Source organism: Rattus norvegicus, chromosome 2 (assembly GCF_021556685.1).
Source record: "Rattus norvegicus strain SHRSP/BbbUtx chromosome 2, alternate assembly SHRSP_T2T, whole genome shotgun sequence".
Taxonomy (NCBI): Eukaryota; Metazoa; Chordata; class Mammalia; order Rodentia; family Muridae; genus Rattus; species Rattus norvegicus.
The window spans coordinates 125,319,999-125,341,582 of NC_141535.1; the positions used below are offsets into that span (position 1 = coordinate 125,319,999).

Here is a 21,584-nt window from a genome sequence, read left to right on the forward strand (position 1 = left end):
CCTGGGGCTTCTCACAAATGCAGATTATCAACCTTCAGGCTCAATGGTTCAGATACACCAATTTACTACATCAGAGGAGATATATATAAAAAACACGTCTTTCAACGTCACCTATTTGGGGCTTTTCTCTGTAAGCGCAATTTGTCCTCGACCAAGAATCCATCATAATGAAGTCAAAACCTGACCTAAGCAGGCTTTGAAATAGAACCTTTTCAACTAACAAGAAAGGGATTTACCGACTGTGGGCACAATACTGTGTTTATGTCAGTTCCTGCTTGGAAGGCTGGTGCGTCTATCACCCATGGTGGCAGCAAAGCTGGAGCACACTGTGTACTGTAATATCCCTTCTTACCTGAACCATCCACCAAGGTGGACCTGCGTGGAAATTACACTGAGCATGGGGCATGTACAGCGTGGCTACTCAGGGCCCGATTTCCATTTTTAAGGTGTTTTCCCCTCATCCTGAATTAAATGCAGTCTTATTAGTATATGACACACTGGCTCACGGCTCTGCATTTAGAGTCCAACTCGAGCTGATTTGGTTTATTGTACATGCTTTATTAAAACGGTACTCGTATTTACAGCATTGCAGGAAGAGTCCCTCCCAAGGTGCTCTCACAGACATCCAGACTCACTCACACAGACATTCATACCGCTCGGCCCCACTCACTCACACCAGTGACATGTGAGGGTCAGACCCCTAAAATTTAGGCAGCTGTTGGGGAAGAACTGTTGGTTTTCAATCTTTCTTAGAAAAGAAAAAAGCACAGGGATGCACTTGGCCATCACGATGCTAGCGATGTTTGTGCACTAACTCATGGCAGTTAACACTGAGAACTCCTCCTCCACTCCACACACAGTGACATCAGCCTCAGTCTCAGTGCTGCTTGTACTGACTTCTCAATTCACAGGGGCTTTCCCAAAAAGTAATTCAAGTTTATGGAAGTGAAATAAGGCACAATTAATATTGTTTTGACCTAGCGGAAGGAAGGGAAAGAAATAAAACTGGTTTCAAATTATCTTAGCTGGGAACTGTTGACTTTAATCTACTGGAAATCCTTCTTTCAAATCTTAGAAGGACATTTTTCCCTCTTCCCTGACAAAGCCCCGAAAGAAAAGTTTGGGAATTCACGTTTAAATGTTTCAGTAGCCTGAACTTCTTAAATGAATATGTGACCCCCTTTCCCCTGCCCAGGGCTCTTCCCTTAACACAAATAAAGCACAGCCTGTGAAACAGGATCCCTTGCTCCTTCCAGAGATCTGCACACTGAGTAGCAAATACCTATCTGGTTGTCTTTGATACTTTTTTGTTTTGTTTTAAAAGAAAGACATGGGAGGGGTGGGGGAAAGAAAGGAAGGCGGAGAGAGAGGGAGGGAGGAAGAAGAAAAGGAAGAGGAGGAAGGAAGGGAGGAAAATCGAGAGGAGAGGAGGGTAAAATAACCCGGAGACTTTCTTGCTGTTGAGAAGGTCCTGTCTCCTTTTCAGGGTGATGAAGCCCACCAGACATCACAAACAACTGCAACAGGTTCACCGGCAGGCAGCACAGGCAATGCCTCATATTCAGATCTTCACAGTTGGGCATAGTATCTTGTACACTCTGGTGAAATGGTTCTCACAGCAGGAGCATCACAGCCAGACTGGACATTCTCTCAAAGGGGTACGAGTTGCAGTTCTGAAGGCCCCTGGCTTTGGTTGTTCACAAAGTTCAGTCCTGTTTACTGTGATCCTTGGTGTCCTCCTCGTCTGTGTACTCTGATGGCTCTTCCCCTGGCTTTAGGAGTCTGCCTACATAATCATATTTTTCTGAAAGATACACCAAAACAAAGTCAGGAGTGGTTCAATGTGTTTCATGATTCCACTGTACTGCAAGAAGGCATGTGCCTCTTAAGTCACACAAAACAATGCAGAATTCCTCCAAAGCTTCTCGTACATGCACACAAGATCTGAACACAGGCAGCAGGATCTGACAAGGTTCAGGGTTGCTCTTTAAAGGACAGTTCAGTGTCAGTGGCTCTTATTCAGACACTATCGGCATTACTTGGATTTTTAAATGTACACGCATGGACTGTCTCAGAGCTGTCCCAGCTTGGCTTTACGATATCACACGCCTAGAAATGTGGCTGCTCTGTTTGTTGGTGGCAGGGTTGGAATCTAAGGCTTCATGCCCTACACTTAGTTCCACCCCAATCGAATTCTTTTAAGTGTTAATAACCCAAAATATTACAAATAAAAATATTATAACAGAGGTAGTGGTTCATACACATAGTCTCATGAGTTTGAGGTTAACCTAGGTGACACACACACATGCACACACACACACACACGCACGCACGCACGCACGCACGCACGCACACACGCACACACGCACGCACACACGCAGACGAAAAAGGAAATGGAGACCTAGGATGAATGACTATAGGGTGATGGCAGCAGCATGGCGTATGGGGTGGAGAGCCACAGGATAAGTAGATCTGAGACATATACTGGAGAAAAATTTGACAACATGGTAGAGACAAGGACTTCTCTGGGCTCTGTAGGCCTGCAAGACCCCTACCACACCATCACTCTTTCCCATACTGAGCTCTCTCCTTAGATCCGTCACTCTGTTCACTCTGACGTGCCTGCTGTTTAATTTAGAACCTTGTATGCAGGTAAAGCCTGTTTGTTTTCTGGAAATAAAACCTAGGCTAAGTGAATTAAATCAAGACTGAGTCGACTAGCTGTGGGGAGTGTTAAGGTGGGCTCTGCACTCAGGAGAACCGAGACAAGTGCCAGGAAGCCCACAGAGCTGCTCACAGACCCAGTCAGAGATGAATGGTCAGGCAGCATCCCACGGGGCATGATGGGGGGGGGGGGGGGGGGAAGCAGTATTCTTTCCTTACATTTAAAGTTAAAAACAGTTACATCATTTGCTATACATTACCAATAGTGTTGATTTTACTAATTCACCACTGATTCATGGTTGGAACCCAGGGCACGAGGAGGTCATATGCAATCTACTACTGTGCTATATCCTAACCTTCAGTTTGTTTTAAATACAAGCCTGTATTTAACAAAACAAAACCATTCCTTAATAATCAAGTCTTAAAAGACTACTGAAAGCATCACAATTTGAGACTGTTGGGCCTCCAGGCAAGTGCTGCCATACCTAGTGCTAAATATATATTCAAATACAGACTTTCAGCCCAATTGCCACATGTATAATTATATATGAATATTTAGCAGTGTTTTAAATACATCCTAATAATGATGGAAATGGAAACAGTCCTTTAAAGCATGTGCAATAGCATACAGTTCAGTTTTCCAAAGCTCCCCCAAATGAAGATACCTTTAAACTGCATTTCCCACTCTCGAACGCTCTCCATCTGCACTGCGTTCAAATCTGAGAGGTCATCGTACTCATCTCTAAGTGCATCCTTATCCAGGCAGAAGGTCGCCAGTCCCCTGGAGGCGTCCCTGCCAGCAAAGATGCCATATGGGCCCGCTGAAAGAGAAAAAGACAACTTAGAGCCTAACACCATTTGAGAACGTGTCTGAGCATCAGCTTCTCTCCATGACTTGTTTTTGATACACAGCTGTAATTTAAAAAAAAAAAAAATGGAGATTCTCGATGAGATAATCAGAGATTTGTCAGAAATTTCCCTTTTTACAAAAGTAAAGCTTTTTACTGAAACTAAGTTCACTTCAGATACCCTGAGACCTGTATACGAGAGGAGGGAGGATCAGTGGAATACAGCCCTTGAGAGATTACCTACCCATGCTCCAGTAGGGGGCCCTACACCCATGCACCTGCTAACAGGCTAACAGCACTACATGGACACAGTGGGTATTAAATAGCACATTAAATCAGGAGCAGTTGTGGTGGGGATACAGAAGGAACTAGAGGGAGGATATGGGCTAGATTTGATCAAACATATCCTGTTCTGTATGAAACACGTATGTTCCTGTATGAAAATCTTAAAACAAAAAACAACTTTAACAAAACTCTTTCACGTGTTCACGTGTATATCAACGTCGCTTATGTAGCTCAGTCTCTCTAACGTATTTCATGAGACAGCTTATCTAATTAGTTCACTGATTTGGCTCAACTGGCTGGGTCAGACAATTCCAGGAACCCCACCTCCCCACCTCCCCAGCACAAGCTTACAGGCATGCACAACAGACCTTGCTTTTAATGTAGATGCTGGAGATCTCAACTCAGCCCTCATGCACATCCAGCAAATACTTCTACCCTGCAACAGACATCTTCAAGATTTAACTGTTTACATCTAATATGGCAGAAGGGGTCCAAAAATATCTTTCTGTTTAAAATGTTTCTTACAAAGATTTAAATGATAATAAGATATCTAAATCATATAACTCTACAAAGACAAATTTCAAGTTCATGTGCTCCTCTACAGATAGCAAAAGCCATTCTGAGGAAACAGTTTTAAAACCAGTTAAAGGTCCACTCTCATGAGCAGCTGGTTACTGGCCTGACTGTTAAGAAGAATATTTACTTTTGTGTATGTGTTACATGTCTGTGTGGAAAAGATGTGGCCCTGAACAAGTGTCGTCAGAGGGCAAACTGCATCCTGCTTTGGGTCTGAGATCCAGGTCAGGCAAGCACTTTATCCACTGCACCATCTCCCAGGCCCATGGGAACTATTAATTTAATAAAGGGGCTATTGGAATAAAGTATTGGCTAACTTAAAGAAAACAAGAGTAAAGATGCCTTGACTTCCGAGTGAAAGAAGACTGACCTGCTCGCATTGGAAAGTACTGTAGGTAACTCCAAGTTAAATGTTGGAGAGCACCCGCGCCTTCTGAGCCAGGAGACCAAGTCTCACCTAACAGAGCACTGACCACCATAAGCAGTAACCTGGATTCCTGACTGGACTTCATTCCTAGGGCAGGAAGCTCATTCTTGGAAAGGTAGTCCATGGAGCTAGGATGGCTTTCCCCAGGGTTTAAGCGTTTAAGTAGCTTTTTCAGGTTTAGCCTTGAAGGTGGCAGGTGTGGTGCGTCTAGCTTCTAGTTATTAAGCATTTTCCATGTTACTAATGGGCATTAGGTAACTATCACAACATAACTAAATGGATAATTTTTCTCACTAAATGGATATACTTATGGTTTAATTATTCTCCCAATAATACATTATTTTGTTCTCTCAGATGTGTCTTCTAAAAGAAAATGAATACTCTATCATTGGTCAACATTGATGACTTTGAAATTTTGCTTATGATCGCAACTTACACTCAAGGAGTATTAAACTTTAAAAAAATAAATTTAATACAGTTTCTACTTACAGAATACAATTCAAAAGTTCATTAAATTAGGGTTAACTATTTTAGAGGAATTGTGAACTTTGAAAAGTAGACAAGATAGGCTTCTAAGGCAAGTAAGCAAGAACAACCTGACCTTCAGCCCCCAGTCCCTTTGCGCAGAATTCTACCTGCTTTGTAGAGATAAACATATAAGTAGCCAGTGAATAGTGAAGATGGACTTTTGTCTCTGGAGAAACAAAGATGACCAAAGCCTATGGGCCTAAAACAGTGGCAAATGAAGCAAAAGAAGAATATTAAAAATGGCTAGAGAACAACAACCTTGAAGAGAAAATGACACTTTCTATTTTTTAAAGAATTTCCCTATAACTTCACACTTTGGTCCTTCAGGATTTCATGAAGAACAGATTTTGCCCTTTTCCACACTTGGCAGACTAAATAATCAATCAATCAATCAATCAATCAATCAATCAATCAATCAAAGCACATCATTCAGTGACCACCTAAAGTTCCTAATAGGATCAGGATAATATCTAACTCCAGTTCTCTCACTACTCCAAATTCTTGTCCCAAGAAGCAGGGGCCCCAGAAGCTCAAAGAGCACTCATACCAAGAACATTTAGGGCCACCAAGGTTCTTCTCAGTCTTTACTATTTTCAGACAGCGTCACCAGGGTGCCCAGGTTGTCCTTCAACTATGTAGAGTCATAACAGCCCTTGAGCTTGCAGTCCTCTTGCTGGGCCTCCCATGTATCTGATCTGCAAACTTGTACCTATGTTCTGGATATCACTCTTGCAGATGTGTCAGTGTGAACCCTGAGACTATGTGAGAGCACACAGGCTACTGCAGGCCCAGTTGTAACCCTCAGCACCATAAAGCAAACCAGCCAAGTCACCAGACAACCCTCAGGCTTTGAGTATGTTAATAGATATACCAGTGGGTTCTTAAGTAAATTTCTCTGCCAGCTTTCCTAAGGGTCAACTTTGAATGAATTAGTTAATCTTTTGTTGCTGAAGTTGGTTTTTGTCAACTCATTAAAAGATAAGAATGAGTAATATATTCCTCCACTCCATAAACTACATTAAAGTGTCCCCTTCCCATGCACAGACTTCTGAGGAAGCCATCTACTAAGGAGTCTTTGCTGACATGTTCTTTGCTCCATGACGTAAGGCCACCGAGAAACCTAAGCAGACTAAGTACAACAGGAATTGGGCAGTTTTCTGACAAAGGGAGGCTTAGAGGTCTGGCAAAGAGTTATCTTCTTCCATTCATAGCACAAGCAGCAATCCCTTCTTTTTCAGATGCTCTCCACAACAAACTATTATTAGCAATAGCAATTTGCTATGTGTGACTATTCATAAAACAACAACAACAAAAATGGTGGCTGCCCACGAAAAGCACTTCTGATCTAGTGTTAAACCTCTGGTATGATTTACCAGAACAGCAAATGCTGTTTTCTGAGCATCAAGACTCATGTAAACATCATTATGATGATTCCCAACCAAGTAATCGGCTGACCTAACAGTTGTTGACTTTATGATGGTGAACACACTTGGAATTTTGATTGCTACCTGGACTAGTAACAGGCAGAACACTCAGTGCAGCTCCCCAGGCATCCAGGAGAGGAAGAATTCATAAATTACACTACAGAGTAAAATGTAAGGTGTGTTGAACTCCAGGCTAATGTGGGTGTTGTGAACATGTTCTAGCTATAATACTCCATAGGATAAGTGGATTAGATACATTTTTGACTTTATTTACTCTTCTTCCAGATAAGGTCTCATTATAAAGCCCTGGATGGTCTCACACTCACAGAAATCAGTCTGCCCCTACTTGTATCTGGCTGTGAATAAGATTATTTTTAAGTTCAAAATCAATAAACTCAGCTGGGTGTGGTAGGCAAATTTATAATTTCAGCATTCTGGAGGTGAGGGTTGGAGGGCTTTGACTCTGAAGTCTGCCTAGTGAAGACAAACAAAACAAGAAATAAGAAAAAAAAAAAAGACAAAAAAAGTGAATCAACTCATTAGTTAGTAATCCCTACAACTGCTTACTTTTGATACACCATGCAGAATGGTAAGACATATTTTTGAAATAGCAACAAACCATTGATACATATATATGCTCATTATGAAACAATGATAAAATAATAAACAGAAAATGTGGTAAGTAAAATGTCTAACAGAGGATCTGTTTGACTATAGGATGACAAAAGAGAAATATTCCATGAGAATTATTTTAGTTATTTCCATGCTCCTCTGAAACTCCTGTAAATGTAAGGAGACAGCTTACACTCCAATCTGGGAAACTCCAGGAGCTATAGAACCAGCACAGTAAAACTGAAGAAAGTTTCTGTCAGGACAAGAAGACACTTACATGCTTGAGGGACCAAGTGACACTCAGATGCTTCAAACACTACACAGAGAAATTATTTTATCTACTAAAGTTGAGACCAAATTACATGCTTTACTGCACGACTGAAAATTCCACCTTGTTTCTGAATGTTCGACCACAAGGCTTAAAAATATAGAAAAGTGCATCATCTGCAGGAAAAGGGCGAACTGGAAAGCCATCAAGTTAAAAGACACAGAGCCCATGAATGTCTCACTTGGTGACTATAGATTAAAGCACATGCACATACACACTCACATATGACCCAAAGTAGAATAAGGACAAAAGGAAGGGAAAGGAGTAAGGATGAGACATAACTTAGACGTAAAAGATAAATCTGAATACAGAAACCTGCATGCTTGTGGTCTAAAACACTGCATAGGACTAGATGGTGCAGCTAAGTGGTAGAGTGTTTGCCTAGCATGAGAGGCCAATGGTTAGTACCACACATAAAAGCAAAGATAAAAATGCTATGGAGGGTTGGTGAGGGGCTCAGCAGTCAAGAGTGCTTGTTAAACATACTGACAACCTGAATTCTGATACCCAGATCCCAAGACAGAAGGAGACTGGATTCCTGAAAGCTGATCTAGATACCTCCATATATATGCTAACTGTCAGCACTCATGAACATAATAATATCAAAACAACAATGAGGGCTGGAGAGAAGATTCAGCAAGTAAGAACACTGGCTACTCATCCACAGGGCAGGAGTTTGATACTCAGCACCCACATGGTGGCTCACAACAATCTCTAACTCTAGTTCTAGGAGATCTGATGTCCTACAACTGCTTACTTTTGATACACCATGAAGAATGGTGAGGCATATTTTTGAAATAGCTGCACCCAGGATGCTGCCAAATACTCATACACATAAGATAAATTTATAAACAAAGCCAAACCAACAACAAAATTCCAGCCATGTGTAAGTGGAAAGGCACGGAGAAGTATTTGGAAAGGCTGAAATGATAAGCATCACAACTGAAATACTGTGGCAAAGAATACATGAACAAATGTATGTATAAAGGGCAACAAAGAGACTCAGATTTTCTTAAAAATATCCGCTTCTGGAATAAGAAGATAGTTCGGTTTTTAAAACACTTGCTGCACAAGCACAAAGACCTGGGCTGGTGGCAAGATGGCTCAGCAGGAAGTCACTTGTTGCTAGGTCTCATGGCTTGAATTAGCTAACTGGGCAGTCCATGGAAGAAATGACTCTAGCAAATTGTTCTCTCATCTTTACACATGCACCAAGGTGTGCCTGCTTCTGTGCACTTACATACACGCTGTAAGTAAATGTATATATTTTTTAAAAAAGGCCTAAATTCAATCCCTAGGATGGACAGTGGAAATTATAAGGTGGGTGTGATGGCATGTTTAAATTCCCAACATGTAGAGAGGTGGAGATAGGCCAAACCATTGGCCTCCACTAGACAGCCAGTCTCACCTATACTGGGTTGGATAGTCTAGAACTCACTGAGTTCTAGTGATAGGTCCTGTCTGATAAAACCTCACTCAAAATGGGAGAAAAAAAATTATACAGCAACTTGGATGCTGGTTTAACTTCAGAGACACAAAACCCCAGCAGTGTAAAGCATCACATTTTTGGTAAGGAAGAGAAACAGGCATCTTTATGAAGAATGGACAGTCAAACTCTCTGGAGGGACCTCCAAATGACGTCCCCATACTATGAGCTTTAGTAATGCTGCTTCTAGGACTCACAGCTTTCTTTCCATTGGTACAGGCTGTTTCTCACAGTAGCATTACTAAGAAATGGCGGAAAGCTCACATGCTCACCAAGAAAGGCCATTAACAAATAGCTTCCACATACATGAAGGATGTGAAAGGCTCCCAAGATTGTGAACGGCATGTACAGTGCACCATAATTAAGTGTGGCGAAATAAGACTCATGTTCAGATGGTTTGACCTGCACAGCACGGCTCTGCAGCACTAAGACTGATCCCTTCCCACTGCAGAGACATGAGAGGGCTCTCGGGAGAAGCCTTACTTTTCACTGTAAATCCTTTAGAGTTTTCAGTTTTCAGCATGTATTATCTTTTAAAAATATGATTTAAAAACCTTACACCCAGGCATTATTTTGGGATCTACTCTAAGCACTCTACAGTAGTCGCACATCCACAATTGACAGTTCATGGAACACTCCAGAAAATGGACAAGAAAGAGAGAATGCAGAGGCTGGTGGAAAGCAGCAGCAGCAAAGATGACAAACTATAGCAAGGAAGCGCGGCCAGGCCAGTGTGTCTAGAATAAAGCAGGAAGAGCAGAGACTCAAGCTGCCTAAGGTTATCAAAATCTGAGACATGGGCCATAAAATAGACAGGCTTGAAGAACAGATGGGAGATTAATACATATCTACCTGCCTTCCGGGGCAGGGAGAGGATGAGAGAGAATGGAAGAGGCAATAATTTAAAGTCGCGTTTAAATGTTCTAAAATGGATGAAATGGCATGTATTCACAGACTTTTGGAAGAATCCAGCATGTTAAAAATCAAATCTAGGGGTCTGGGGCAAAGCTTAGTCAATGAAGTTACTTGTTGCACAGGCAGACCTATTTTGGATCTCCAGCACTCTGCGGAGAGCCAGGAAGGTGTGTGTGTGCCTCTAACTCTAGCCTATCACGGAAGCATGGATACAGATCCCTAGAGCTTGGTGACAACCTAGCCAAACTGGTGAGCTCTAAGTTCAGTAAGACCTTGCCTCGATAAATAAGATGGAGAGAGGCTAAAGACAGTGATGTCTACCTCTGCCTTCTCCAGTGCAATGTACACACACACACACACACACACACACACACACACACACACACACACTAGAGCAAACCGCCTCAACCACAACAAAACCCAGAAAAACTGATTAGTAAAAGCAAACTTATTAGAGAGCAGAGGGCAATGACACACATCACTCAAACGGAGGTGTAACAAGAATATACAATTTCATTTCCTGACCACAAGTCATTACTCCTGAACAAGGACAGACAAAGGAAAGGTATTTTTCCTACCAATGAAAAGAACTACAGGCCTTTTATCAAAATGAAGATGGAATTCTAAGAAAGATTAAGGTGCAAGAAATAGTAAATTTTCAAAAAGGCAACCACATAATAGACTTGAGTTCTGTTCCCAACACCCCCACTGGTCAGTACCAGGAGCTCTGACTCCTTTTGCTGGACTCTGAAGGCAGCTACATATATATGTGGTGTGTGCGCACACGCATGTACACTTCACAAAAAGAAAACATATCCAGGGCTAGGGACAAAGGTGGGAAGTAGAGTCCCTGCAAAAATGTCTGAAGCCAGGTTCATCCTTAGCACCAGGAAGGAAAAAAGCCAGGCAAGTGGCAGTAAGGTGTCTTCAATAGGTAGGCTTTCCTAATTTGCATGGGATAATATTTGGCTAAAATTCTTACACTGTTCCAAAGAATAGATCAATATCTAAATCGTATCTTAAAATCATTGGAAGAACAGAAACAGATTTATCCAGATCAGCAGAGGAGAAAGGGGAAGGGAGAGACTCTAAGGACTAGGGAGTGAAGTGACCATGAGGAGCTCTTTCTGAGGTGAACTGTGCTTAGGGCACTGCTAGTCAGAGAGGCATGGCCAAAGGCTGTGTTAAGATGGTGGGAACTAGACAGAACCAGACTAAGGTGTGAGAACATCAAATGCTGAAGAGTTTAAAATCTACTTATGTGGTTTTTATAAGAAAAAACAAAGTAAGATGAGTTAGTTTCAAGAGCTGGAGTAACAAGTCTTGGGCTAACGACAAGTAATCAAAGAATCCAAACCTGAAATATCAATGGAGTTGACAGGGATGAGTCTGATAGGACAGATATGATAGGTCTGGACACAGTGCTAGGTGGCTCCCATGTCTTCACCCGAGCTGTACACTAAGGTGAATAATAACCTACTTCAGAACACTCTCACGACCAAGCTCTGCAGCTGGCCCCTTCAAGTTTAAAACATCATGCCCCTACTTTGTGAGTACCTAACAGAAATAAGGTACTCCTAGATATCCAAATAACCCCTGGTCATAACCCTACATTCATTCATAGCACATTTCTCACTACAGAGCTTAACTCCATACTGCGATATGTTATATACTGCCTGTCCTCCTCAAGTGATGTCAAGTCCATGGATACGGCCTGGTCTGTACCAAAGACTAAGTGTAGTAAAATCTAAGATGCTCCTTAATATTTAAAGATAGAGATGAAGCTTTATATGAAAGCTCTTGAGAAAGGTGAGAAAGGATCCAAGAGTTACATAGTTATGTCTGTCATGGGCACATGGGGAGGAATGTCTATGTCAGATGGTTTTCAGAAACCATAGGGAAAGTTCATGTGACTAGTTCTGCTCCTTACTTCTAATCTTAATCACCACCTTCTACTATTCCAATGCTTTAGTATTTAACACAATATAGCTCCCTAAAACATTAAAACCAATGCGAATGACACTGCTGATCAGAAGGGGCAACCAGGTAGGTACTGTGAAAATGATCAGCACCATATACAGCTCTTCTGAACTTCACTTTTTGTCAAGTACAACTCAGAGGAACAGACAGCATGGCTTATCCCAGAGTTCAACTATGTAGCTAGGTTATTCTAACTAAAGGCCATCCTCCTGCCTCTGCCTCAAGAGCACTGGCACAACAGGTGTGAGCTACCATGCTTAGTTCCTTCAGAAACTTAGTTCGTTTATCTACTGGTAGATAACAAGATACATGTGGTAACTAGCCCAATAACAAACCTAGTTGGCTTCAAAGCAAGAAATTGTAATGGCAGCTGAATTGTGACAACTCTGAGCAGTCCACACAGTGGCAGGCGGGCTGGGCTTGGCCTTTATGATGCAACTCTTGCTTAAACTGCAGTTTTGTAAATTAAAATGTTAGAGAAAAATTAACATATTAAAAAGACAAGATTAAACAGGAGGCAGGATTTAGGTTCTTGGGCTCCTTTCCTCAACCTTATAGGCAGCCTAAAGGGCTACTTGTGTGACCTTTTCCTTTTCAGAATTTAAGAGGAAAGTTGGTTTTAGCATATATTGACAAACAGGAGGAATAAGGGAAAAAATATCAAATAGCCCACATAAATGCTTTTTTTTGCCATTCTAAAGAATAAGATTCCCAAAGCTGTACTATAGTAATAAAATGATTTAAGATTATACCGCTAAAACATTTAAAACCTATTCTGAATGAAAGCATGGACTTGATGGGTAATGTGACAATGACAAGGTATGGCCTATGAAACATGTGAAACTTGGTTTGATTTTTAGTGGCTACTTAGCAGGTAGGTACTTTGGGACAAATTTTACAAATGTGAAATGAGAATACAAATATCCCCTAGAGCCATTTAAACAAACAAACACGCTCAGGAGACGTTTTCACTGACCTCCAGAGCTCCCGGAGAAGCTAGAGTATAGCATGCTGCTATTTACTCCAAGGTTTAGTGTGGCAGTCATGTGGCTGAGCATCTGGAATATTACTGAAGAACTCATCCTAAACTATATTAATTTTCGTTAGCCATGTGTGGCTTGGGCTACCATACTGGGCAGCTAGAATAACATAAAAGCCATGATTTGAAGTTCAAACCCTGTATGGGAAGGAACCAGAAAAGGGTATAAAGAAAAGAAAAAAAAAAAAAAAAAAAAAGAAACCAGTAACGGGATTCTCTGTAAGTTCAGCCCAGAATCTGTCTACCGCAAAGTATGTAAACTTTGTGGTCAAACATATCTGGATCTCCCAGATTTATGTGATCTAAGCCAGGTTACTGAAACCTCAGACTCATCTCTATAAGGCAAATACTTTGCAACCTCACCAGAGAACTAGAGAAATGACAAATGCACAAGCCATTCATGGGATCATTAGATGCTTATGAACTGCAGTTTCCTACACAATCACAAGTACCTATTAGATTATATAGAAATACAATACTAACAACAAAGTCAACGTGTTCTGGCAGACAGTTGGCAATGAACTACATTTGAAATAGTGCCATTCAATTTTACTTTTAAGAAGTGGAACTTCAGATACACAGCTATAAGAGAATGTGTCCAGTATTATGGAGGAAAAAAACCACCATCACAGAACAATCTTAATACTAAGACACAACATTGCAAAATGGAACACACAGTGGTTGGACATAACAATAAACTTGCTAGCTCTAGGCTGAGTTTTCCAAATCACTAAGATTCTCAGGTAAGGAGAACTGTGGGCTGAATTATAACACTACAAAAGCATTTCACTCATTTGCTAAATAAAGAAAATAAAAGTTAAAGGCAAAATTTAATTTTACACTTATATTCTAGCCAAAATTATGGCATTAGGACTCCAGGAAAGTACTTCAACACTTCCTATCCATGAAAAAATAAAAAGGAAGAACGAAAGATGTCGTGGCTCCATTTAAGCGCTTCTCAATAATAAAATCTTCCAGATATTCCTAGATTGTTTACTGATACCAGTAATAAATAATTATGCATCAGAACGAGGAGATGGTTCTCTATTCTTTTTGTTTTTAGTTGGGGGGGGTGTCTCACTATGCAGCCCCAAATAGCCTAGAACTCACAGAGATCCACTTGCCCACCCCGCCCCAGAGCTGCCTTTACCACCACACCCAGGGTGGTTCTTCATTATTATCTAAGAATGCCTTCAGTGCTCAAGCCCAGGGACCCACACTACATCACACCTCTTAGTCTTTGACAGTTGCTACTGGAGGCTGACAAACTGACTCTTTCCCGATGTATAAGGACTGATAATGGGCCTTTTTACAAATACTCTAGACAATCTTTAACCACTGAACACACTTTAATGCCAAAGAGGGGAAAGTGTGTCACTAGGTACAAAATCTGTGTAAATTCTTCACTTTAAAAGTTTGACTTGGTCTGTGTAAACAATGTACTTTGGTCCTATATTCTCTTGTCCCACATGCTCTTAAATTAAAAAAAAATAAAGTATTAACCATTGGAGCTGATAAGGAGACATGTTGTTTGTGTTTATATATCCAGAAGGAAACACACACACACACACACACACACACACACACACACAGAGGGGGGGGGAGAGAGAGAGAGAGAGAGATTAACAGATCGAACATCAAATGCTTATTTATGTTTCTTACCTCTAATCCAATCAACAAACCAAAACATTCCTAAAATAGCATCCAACTAAGCACTGAAATCAGAAGCTTATTCAGTGTCAATAAATCACACGCACTAACAAAATTAAAAAGAAACCTTGCTTAAATGTTGGATGTATTCCTTCCAGTAATGGGTCACTTTGGTCTCTAGCTTTATTCTTACAACTACAAGCACACTCTCGCTCTCTCGCTCTCTCCCTCCCTCCCCACCTTCTGTCTTTAAAGCACTAATAAGCACTGCACAATGTTGTTCAATTTTATGGGCTTCCAACAGATACCCCGGGTCTGAAGTTTATTTGCACAATCCGAAATATAGATTACCACTATACTGCAAGAGGGCCTCTACAGCAACTAACTACCTTCCACATAATTCTCTGAAAGAAAAGTTGTAAAACCTTCAACTAGAAGAACCAGTGCATGGCAGGGGGCGAGAAGTTTGGCTCTTCTAGATTCGTGCCCCACCCCGCCCCCCGGGCGTCCCATTCTGTTAAGGGAAATATAATAATTCATTTTCAACGGGTATTTGAATACTTATCTTACTATTAGCAGAAAAAGGAGAGGAGGGAAGGAGGGAGAGACTCAAGAGCCAGAGCCAAAGCCAGAGCCACGCCTGCCTCCTGGGCAGAAGAGCTCCACCCCCTATAGTCAGGGCCAATATCTTTGGCAGTCTTACTTATTAAGGTTTACATTCTGGTTCGTTCTCATCTTAACATAAAGTTGTTAATCTTGGAAAGCATCTTAGAGCCAAAACTGACTTTTTAGAAAAAGAATGAAAACGAGTCCGGGGTGGTTCTGAAATCGAGCTTCAGGGTTGGGACTTGAAACTACGTGTCCCTAACCCTGACTCTAGGCAGACAAGTCCGGAGACTAGTAAGAGTACGTAAGTGTCAAACAGACAATCCAGAATCAAAAGAAAGCTGTCTTACACAGGGCCGAAAACTTTGGGGCGCCACTTTAGCTCCCTTGCTCCGACAAAGCTCAGAAATAAAAAAGCTCCGAAGAAAGGTTGAAAGCCAACGTGACTAGAGACAACTCTTAACAATTTTGAGAATTTCAGTCCCAGGAAAAGCTGCGAGGAGAGACGGGTTGGGAAGGGCAGGAACGCCGAGAGCAGGTTTGTGGGGCACCACTGAACCCCTCACGACGCCCACAACTGGGGGCGTGCGCGGGGCTGCAGTCCAGGTACCGGGCCGCGGCGGGGATAGGGTGTCCCGGGCCCCCCCGACACCCCTCACTCCTCACCGGGGCCGTAGAACTTGCTGCCTTTGGTCACGTCGAAGACTTTCCCATTGACCGCGAGCAGGATGCGCGGCGTGCGCGCCCCGTCGTACTGGCGCAGCTGCTCCAGGCTGAAGTCCCGCTTCTTCATGCGCGGCAGCGTGGCGGCCGGGCTCTCCTCGCCCGCCCCGGGTCCCGAGCATAGACCACGCCGCCCCCAGCGCACCCACAGCCGGTAGGCCCCCAGCAGCACCAGCGCCACCAGCGCCACGTTCAGCAGCATCTCCCCGCCCGTCGCCAGCAGCGCTGCCACCCAACTGCTCCTCGCTGCCGTCGCTCCCGCGCCACCCGGGCTCCCGTCGCCGCCACGCTCCCCGCCGCTCCCCAGGGTGCTTAGCTTTACGTCCCCATCACCCGCCGCCATCACTGCCCGCCAGCGCCTTCCTCCTCCCGCCCCCTGCCCTCCCCAAGACCGCGGCCCTGCCCACCAGGCGGCGCTCAGCCAATCACGTGAGTGGCTGGGGCGTGGCAGCGCCGGCTACTTATTGGCTGTTGGCTGGGTAACGTTGCCTGGCTTCGCTCTCGTAGCTCCAGCTCTGGCTGGCAGCGCGCGCGGGCGACGCCCCGCCCACCTCGCCCCACACTTCCCTGCTCTCACAGCCCCAACGCTTCGGCTAAGGGAGTGTAAGGGAGGGGCGGGGCTGAAGAAAAATAAAGGGGGGGGGGCCCAGAGCCGGCTATGCGCGTGCGTACTCGCGGATATGGGCGGAACGCCGTCAGGGCGCGTGCGCGGGCCCTGGAACGCCACGCGCTGGGCTCTCTTCAGCAACCCCTCCCTGCTGCTCGCGCGCGTGCGCCCAGCAGCTGCTTCTCTGGAAGACGGCAGGTTCGCGTCCGTGACGACGTAAGACTGAGGCCGCAATGGGGTTGGAGCTAGGGGCCGCATGTGAAGCCCGGATGCGGGCTTCGGGCACTCGTCCTAGATGCGCCGTGAAGCCACAGATCCGGACCCACGCTACTTTGGGGAGTACCCCTAACCGGAGTTGGACGCAAGCTCTCTGCGCCTTGCACCCCCGCGGTGGGCGTGCGCGGATAATGCAGCCTGTGGCTCTCGCTCCATAGCCCTGCTCTGGGGCCTGCGGGAGTCCTGGCTTTCTAGTGTGAATTCCACCCATCTCGCACCCTCAACTAGTTTGACAGGCTTCTGTCGCTCTGCTTGTGAGGAAGGAAGGTGCATCCAGGGAATGACCAACCTTGTAACTTTGAACAACCGAGGGTCAGGGACAGGTATAGACGAACTGTGGCAGCTTAGGGGTGAGCTACCCAGCACAAAGGAGCTGACTCAGGCTTTGGCATAAGCAGTAGTCTAGAAAAGTAGGAATGGGCTTTTCTAGCTGTTATTAGTTTTTAGATAACTGCCTTTAGTGTCAGTGGATAGGAGAGTACTACCCACTAACGATATTGGTGATCATAACTTCCCTAGAGAGGTTTTAGCATTTGAAGAAAGGAATGGGATGGGAAACTAACCATTGTACATAACACTCTAGTGGTGGCTTTAGTGCAGGGGGGGTTGAGATTTTTTTTTCTGTAATGGATTATATATTTAAGTGCTGTGGGCCATAAGGTAGAAGAGAAGGAGCATGGTAGTAGTGTTCCAATTGAAAATGTACTTAGAGAAACCGAAATTGATTTGTCATGAAATATCGTCCTTTTGTTTTTGAGGCCATCTCAAGTGTTCCAGACTGACTTTGAACTTGATATGTAGATGAGGATGACCATGAACTCCTGATCCTACCTCTTGCATAGCACTCATAACCAACTGAGCTACATTCCCTTGCCTATTATTCTGATTTTTAAATCACTTAACATTAAAGGAGTTCAGCCCTTACGTAGGTACAAAACCAGCCTATAAGCTCTAGTTTGCCAACCCCAGTCTGAGAATATATTTTTGAGTCAGAGCTGTTGTCTTTAATTGGGAATTAGTAAGTGATCATATAATCTTTACAGTGTAAGAATAGGGGTAAAATCAGATTGTCACAGGCCAACCTCAGTCGTCACCAGAAGGGTGAGAGATCAGTTCTGTGGGACTTGCTAACAGAAAATGGAGAGGTCAGTGATGGGAAAAAAGATTAGGAAGAAACTGGTTTTGGGAAAGAAAGGTAGCAATCTCAAGTGTCTGTAAAGTTGAAGTAATGACAGGAAGATGAAAGGATCCCAGAGGTTTCATAGTAGGCCACTCACATCTTACTGTTCAGAATTGGGTCACCAGCTCTCCCTGAAGCATTAACTTAGAGTGTAATGGCTTAGATTAACTTTTGTAATATGGCTTTGGGGAGTTCTTAGGGAAGACTGCTGGACATAGGGCCGAGGCATTGTGACATGGGGAACCTCTTCCTCCTTACTGTGCCTTTGCTCCTTCAGAGGGTGATGCCAGCTGAGACCCAGTGGCAGAAATGGCCAGGCTGAACTCTGAGCTGAGTTATGAGATACTGAGTTTTGCTTCACCTAAGTGGTTTAGAAGAAAAGAATTGAAAAACGTATTCCTGCCTCCTACATGGGATGGGAAATGTCAGGACAGTTGATACTGTCTGGTGAAGCAAAGTTTTATGCCTTTCCTAAAATAGATGTCTTGATTTCCCATTAGAAACCCTATTCTCACTTTGAGTCCTCTGAACATGTTACCCTTAAGATTAGCCCCTGAACTAGTCCAAAGGAGGTCTCCCCCACCCCCGCCCCATCATAATAATCTCTTCTAGTAGAATATTCCCTCTTTGAATACCTCAATGACTTTTCAACTGGTGCTTTCCCAACTTTATTGCTACATGAAGGGACTCATCTTGTGTTTAAATTTCCTTTAATCAGACAGCAAGCTCAGGGGCCAGGAGTGGGGAACGCAGCAATTCAGACAGCTGTTTGCATTCAGAGATTTCCATAAAGCCCTATGTGGCCCCTTGTCTTTTCCTAGATAACTAATCTCTGAGATGTCCTCTCTAAAAGCGATTCAAATATCTGATTTTTTGCTCTAATAACTTGTCCCCTGGCCCCCACTCGACAGTGTTCATTACCCACTCCAAGACTGCTCACACTACTTCATCGCTGAATGCCCTTCTTAAATTTCTCTCCATCCAATATTACTTTCTCTTTCTCTGTCCAAGGCCTGTTTGATTTTTCTTTGAATGTCTATGGATCTCTTCCCTATATCACCCATTTTAGCCTTTCTTTGTGACTGTTGGTTTGCTTTTGTTTTGTTTTTTTGAGGCAAGAGTGTATGTAGCTAAGGTTTGCCTCCAGCTCTTGATTCTCCTGACTCATCTTCCCTACTGAGGTCCCGGATTTGTGTCCCATTATTACATTATTGAAATTCTTTGGATTCCAAGATTCCTTCTCGTGCATTGTTGATGTGCTTTTTCAGATTCTTTTTTCTTCTCTGCCCTTTACTTTGTTTCCTTAGCACTGCATGTACTTTCATTTACCAGTTATCACTGGGAAATATTAAAACTAGCCAGAAATTATTTGTGTTGCTTCCAAAGAAAAGCTCAAAACACCTGTATACCTTCCTAATACTCTTTCTTTTTGTTAGTAGACCAAAAAAACAAAAAACAAAAAACAACAACAAAAAAACAAAATAAAACTATTGTTCCATAGCTACCCCTTAATTTTAAACAGCCTGGCAGCTTTTAGTTTCGTTCATGGTTTTGTGAGTTGGAAACTGATGGGGCATTGCCTAATCTTGCTCTGAGGTTTCTTCACATGGCTTCTCCAGAGGAGTAGCCTGCTTAGGACTTGGAAAGCAAAGGGCAAAACCTTTTAGGATTCTCTAAGTCTTAAGTTGGAGACAGTGTATCACATTCCCCATGGTGGAAGCAATCATTGGTCTAGCTGACTTGTAAATGAGGAGAAGACAAGTGTCAGTGAGGAGGGGATTATGTTTCACATGATGGCCGATTTCCAGCACTCAGAGTCCTAGAGTCAGGATGAGACAGACAAGAGCTGCTAGCTAACACATGGCATCATATGAATGAGAGATACATCTCTATTATTTCAACTCACAGATAGCTGAGGTCGTGCTATTAATTTTGGTGGGCTGATCAAAGACTGGTAACAGAAATAGGGCCTTGATATAACAGTCTAAAATACAAGGCGCTGACATACATGATGTGTTAAGCATTATAGTGGTTGGGTGTTAGGCAGCATTCAGCTCTCACATTTTCACCACGATACTTAATAAAGATTTCTTAAATAAATTTGAGAATCTGTTTCTTGAAATTCATTCCTTGGCTTTAGGGAAAACATTAGTTTATTGTTGACAGTTCCTGACAAGCGGAGAAGGAAGGTTGACCCTCTACTCCCAGCTTGCCAGTGAATTTCCAGATGAGTGGGCTTGGGACTTATACACCCCAGCTCCCTCCTCTCCTTTCTCTTCCTTCTTGGGAGTCAGAAATGTACGTTTCTTTTTCGGCTACCTCATACCACAAGTTTGATAGGGGACTGCTCCTGTGAACTTACTGAGATCCCTGTGGGGAGGAGTTCACTACCGGAGACCAACAAGATCCAGTGTTTGAACTTTAATTTATGAGGTCAGAGAGTTCAGTGCTGGATGTGATAATTTTGGACTTTAACACAAGTTGGTACTGATTACTTTGAGCTGTAATTAAGAAAAAAGTACTTCGATCTCTAATTTCTCTTGGCAAACTTCATATTGAGAGAGGTGTAAAGTCAAATTAGGTACAAATTTGACAGTTACCCAAGTTTTGGGGATTCTTTTTTCTAGAATGATTATTATGGACAAGCCAGAAGGACATAATTTGAGATGACAATAGAACAGGTCATGGACTAAAGCTTTGGCCACAAGCTGACCGATTCAGGTCTCCTGGGCAGGCAGGGGGAGGCAGGGGATGATGGGCTATATCATTGATATCAGAAGCTCCTACAAAAAAAAGTGAACGGAGCATTACAGAAGTAGAAACGGGTTGGGGATTTAGCTCAGCGGTAGAGCGCTTGCCTATCGAGCACAAGGCCCTGGGTTCGGTCCCCAGCTCGGGGGGGGGGGGCGGGGGGGGGGGAGTAGAAACAGGACTATCCCAACTGACTGCTGACTTCTCCGAGTAGTGATAATTGAAGTAGAGCTCAGTGACCAAACCAGAGGGGTAATGCCCATAACCCCCTCTTGTATATACTGCCTAAAATAATATTTTAAAGACAGACCCCATAGCCCAGCCTGATGTTGAATTTACAGCCTCCCTGCCTTAATTTTTTTACATGCTTGGATTTCAGGCTGTACACCACCATGCCTGGCTCTCTTAAGTACCTTTTAAATTGATGTACATGAGCTCACTTTAGGGAGTTTAAGACCAGCTTGGACCACATGAGTCTCTGTCTCCAAAAAATAACACCAAACAAGAGTGTTATTGTGTTAAATCCATTTCTGTAGCTGTGATAAAGCAGTATGGCCAAGCCTACTCCCAAAAGGAGGGTTTATTTGGGGCTTACAGTTTCCGTGAGGGGTAGGGAGTCCATTACCTCATGGCCTGGAACATGGTAGCAGGCAGGCAGGCATGGTGCTGGAGCAGTAGC

At 43.3% G+C, this 21,584-nt stretch overlaps 1 protein-coding gene across 1 annotated transcript; it reads right to left on the bottom strand.

Moving 5' to 3' along the window:
- Positions 1 to 537: 537 nt before the first annotated feature.
- Positions 538 to 16,441, bottom strand: Pgrmc2 (progesterone receptor membrane component 2). The gene is made up of 3 exons (NM_001008374.1): positions 16,035 to 16,441; positions 3,330 to 3,485; positions 538 to 1,804 (listed from the first exon to the last, which is right to left on the bottom strand). Exons 1-3 carry the CDS (start codon positions 16,432 to 16,434, stop codon positions 1,707 to 1,709), a joined length of 654 nt encoding a protein of 217 aa, NP_001008375.1. The 5' UTR covers positions 16,435 to 16,441; the 3' UTR covers positions 538 to 1,706.
- Positions 16,442 to 21,584: the final 5,143 nt, after the last annotated feature.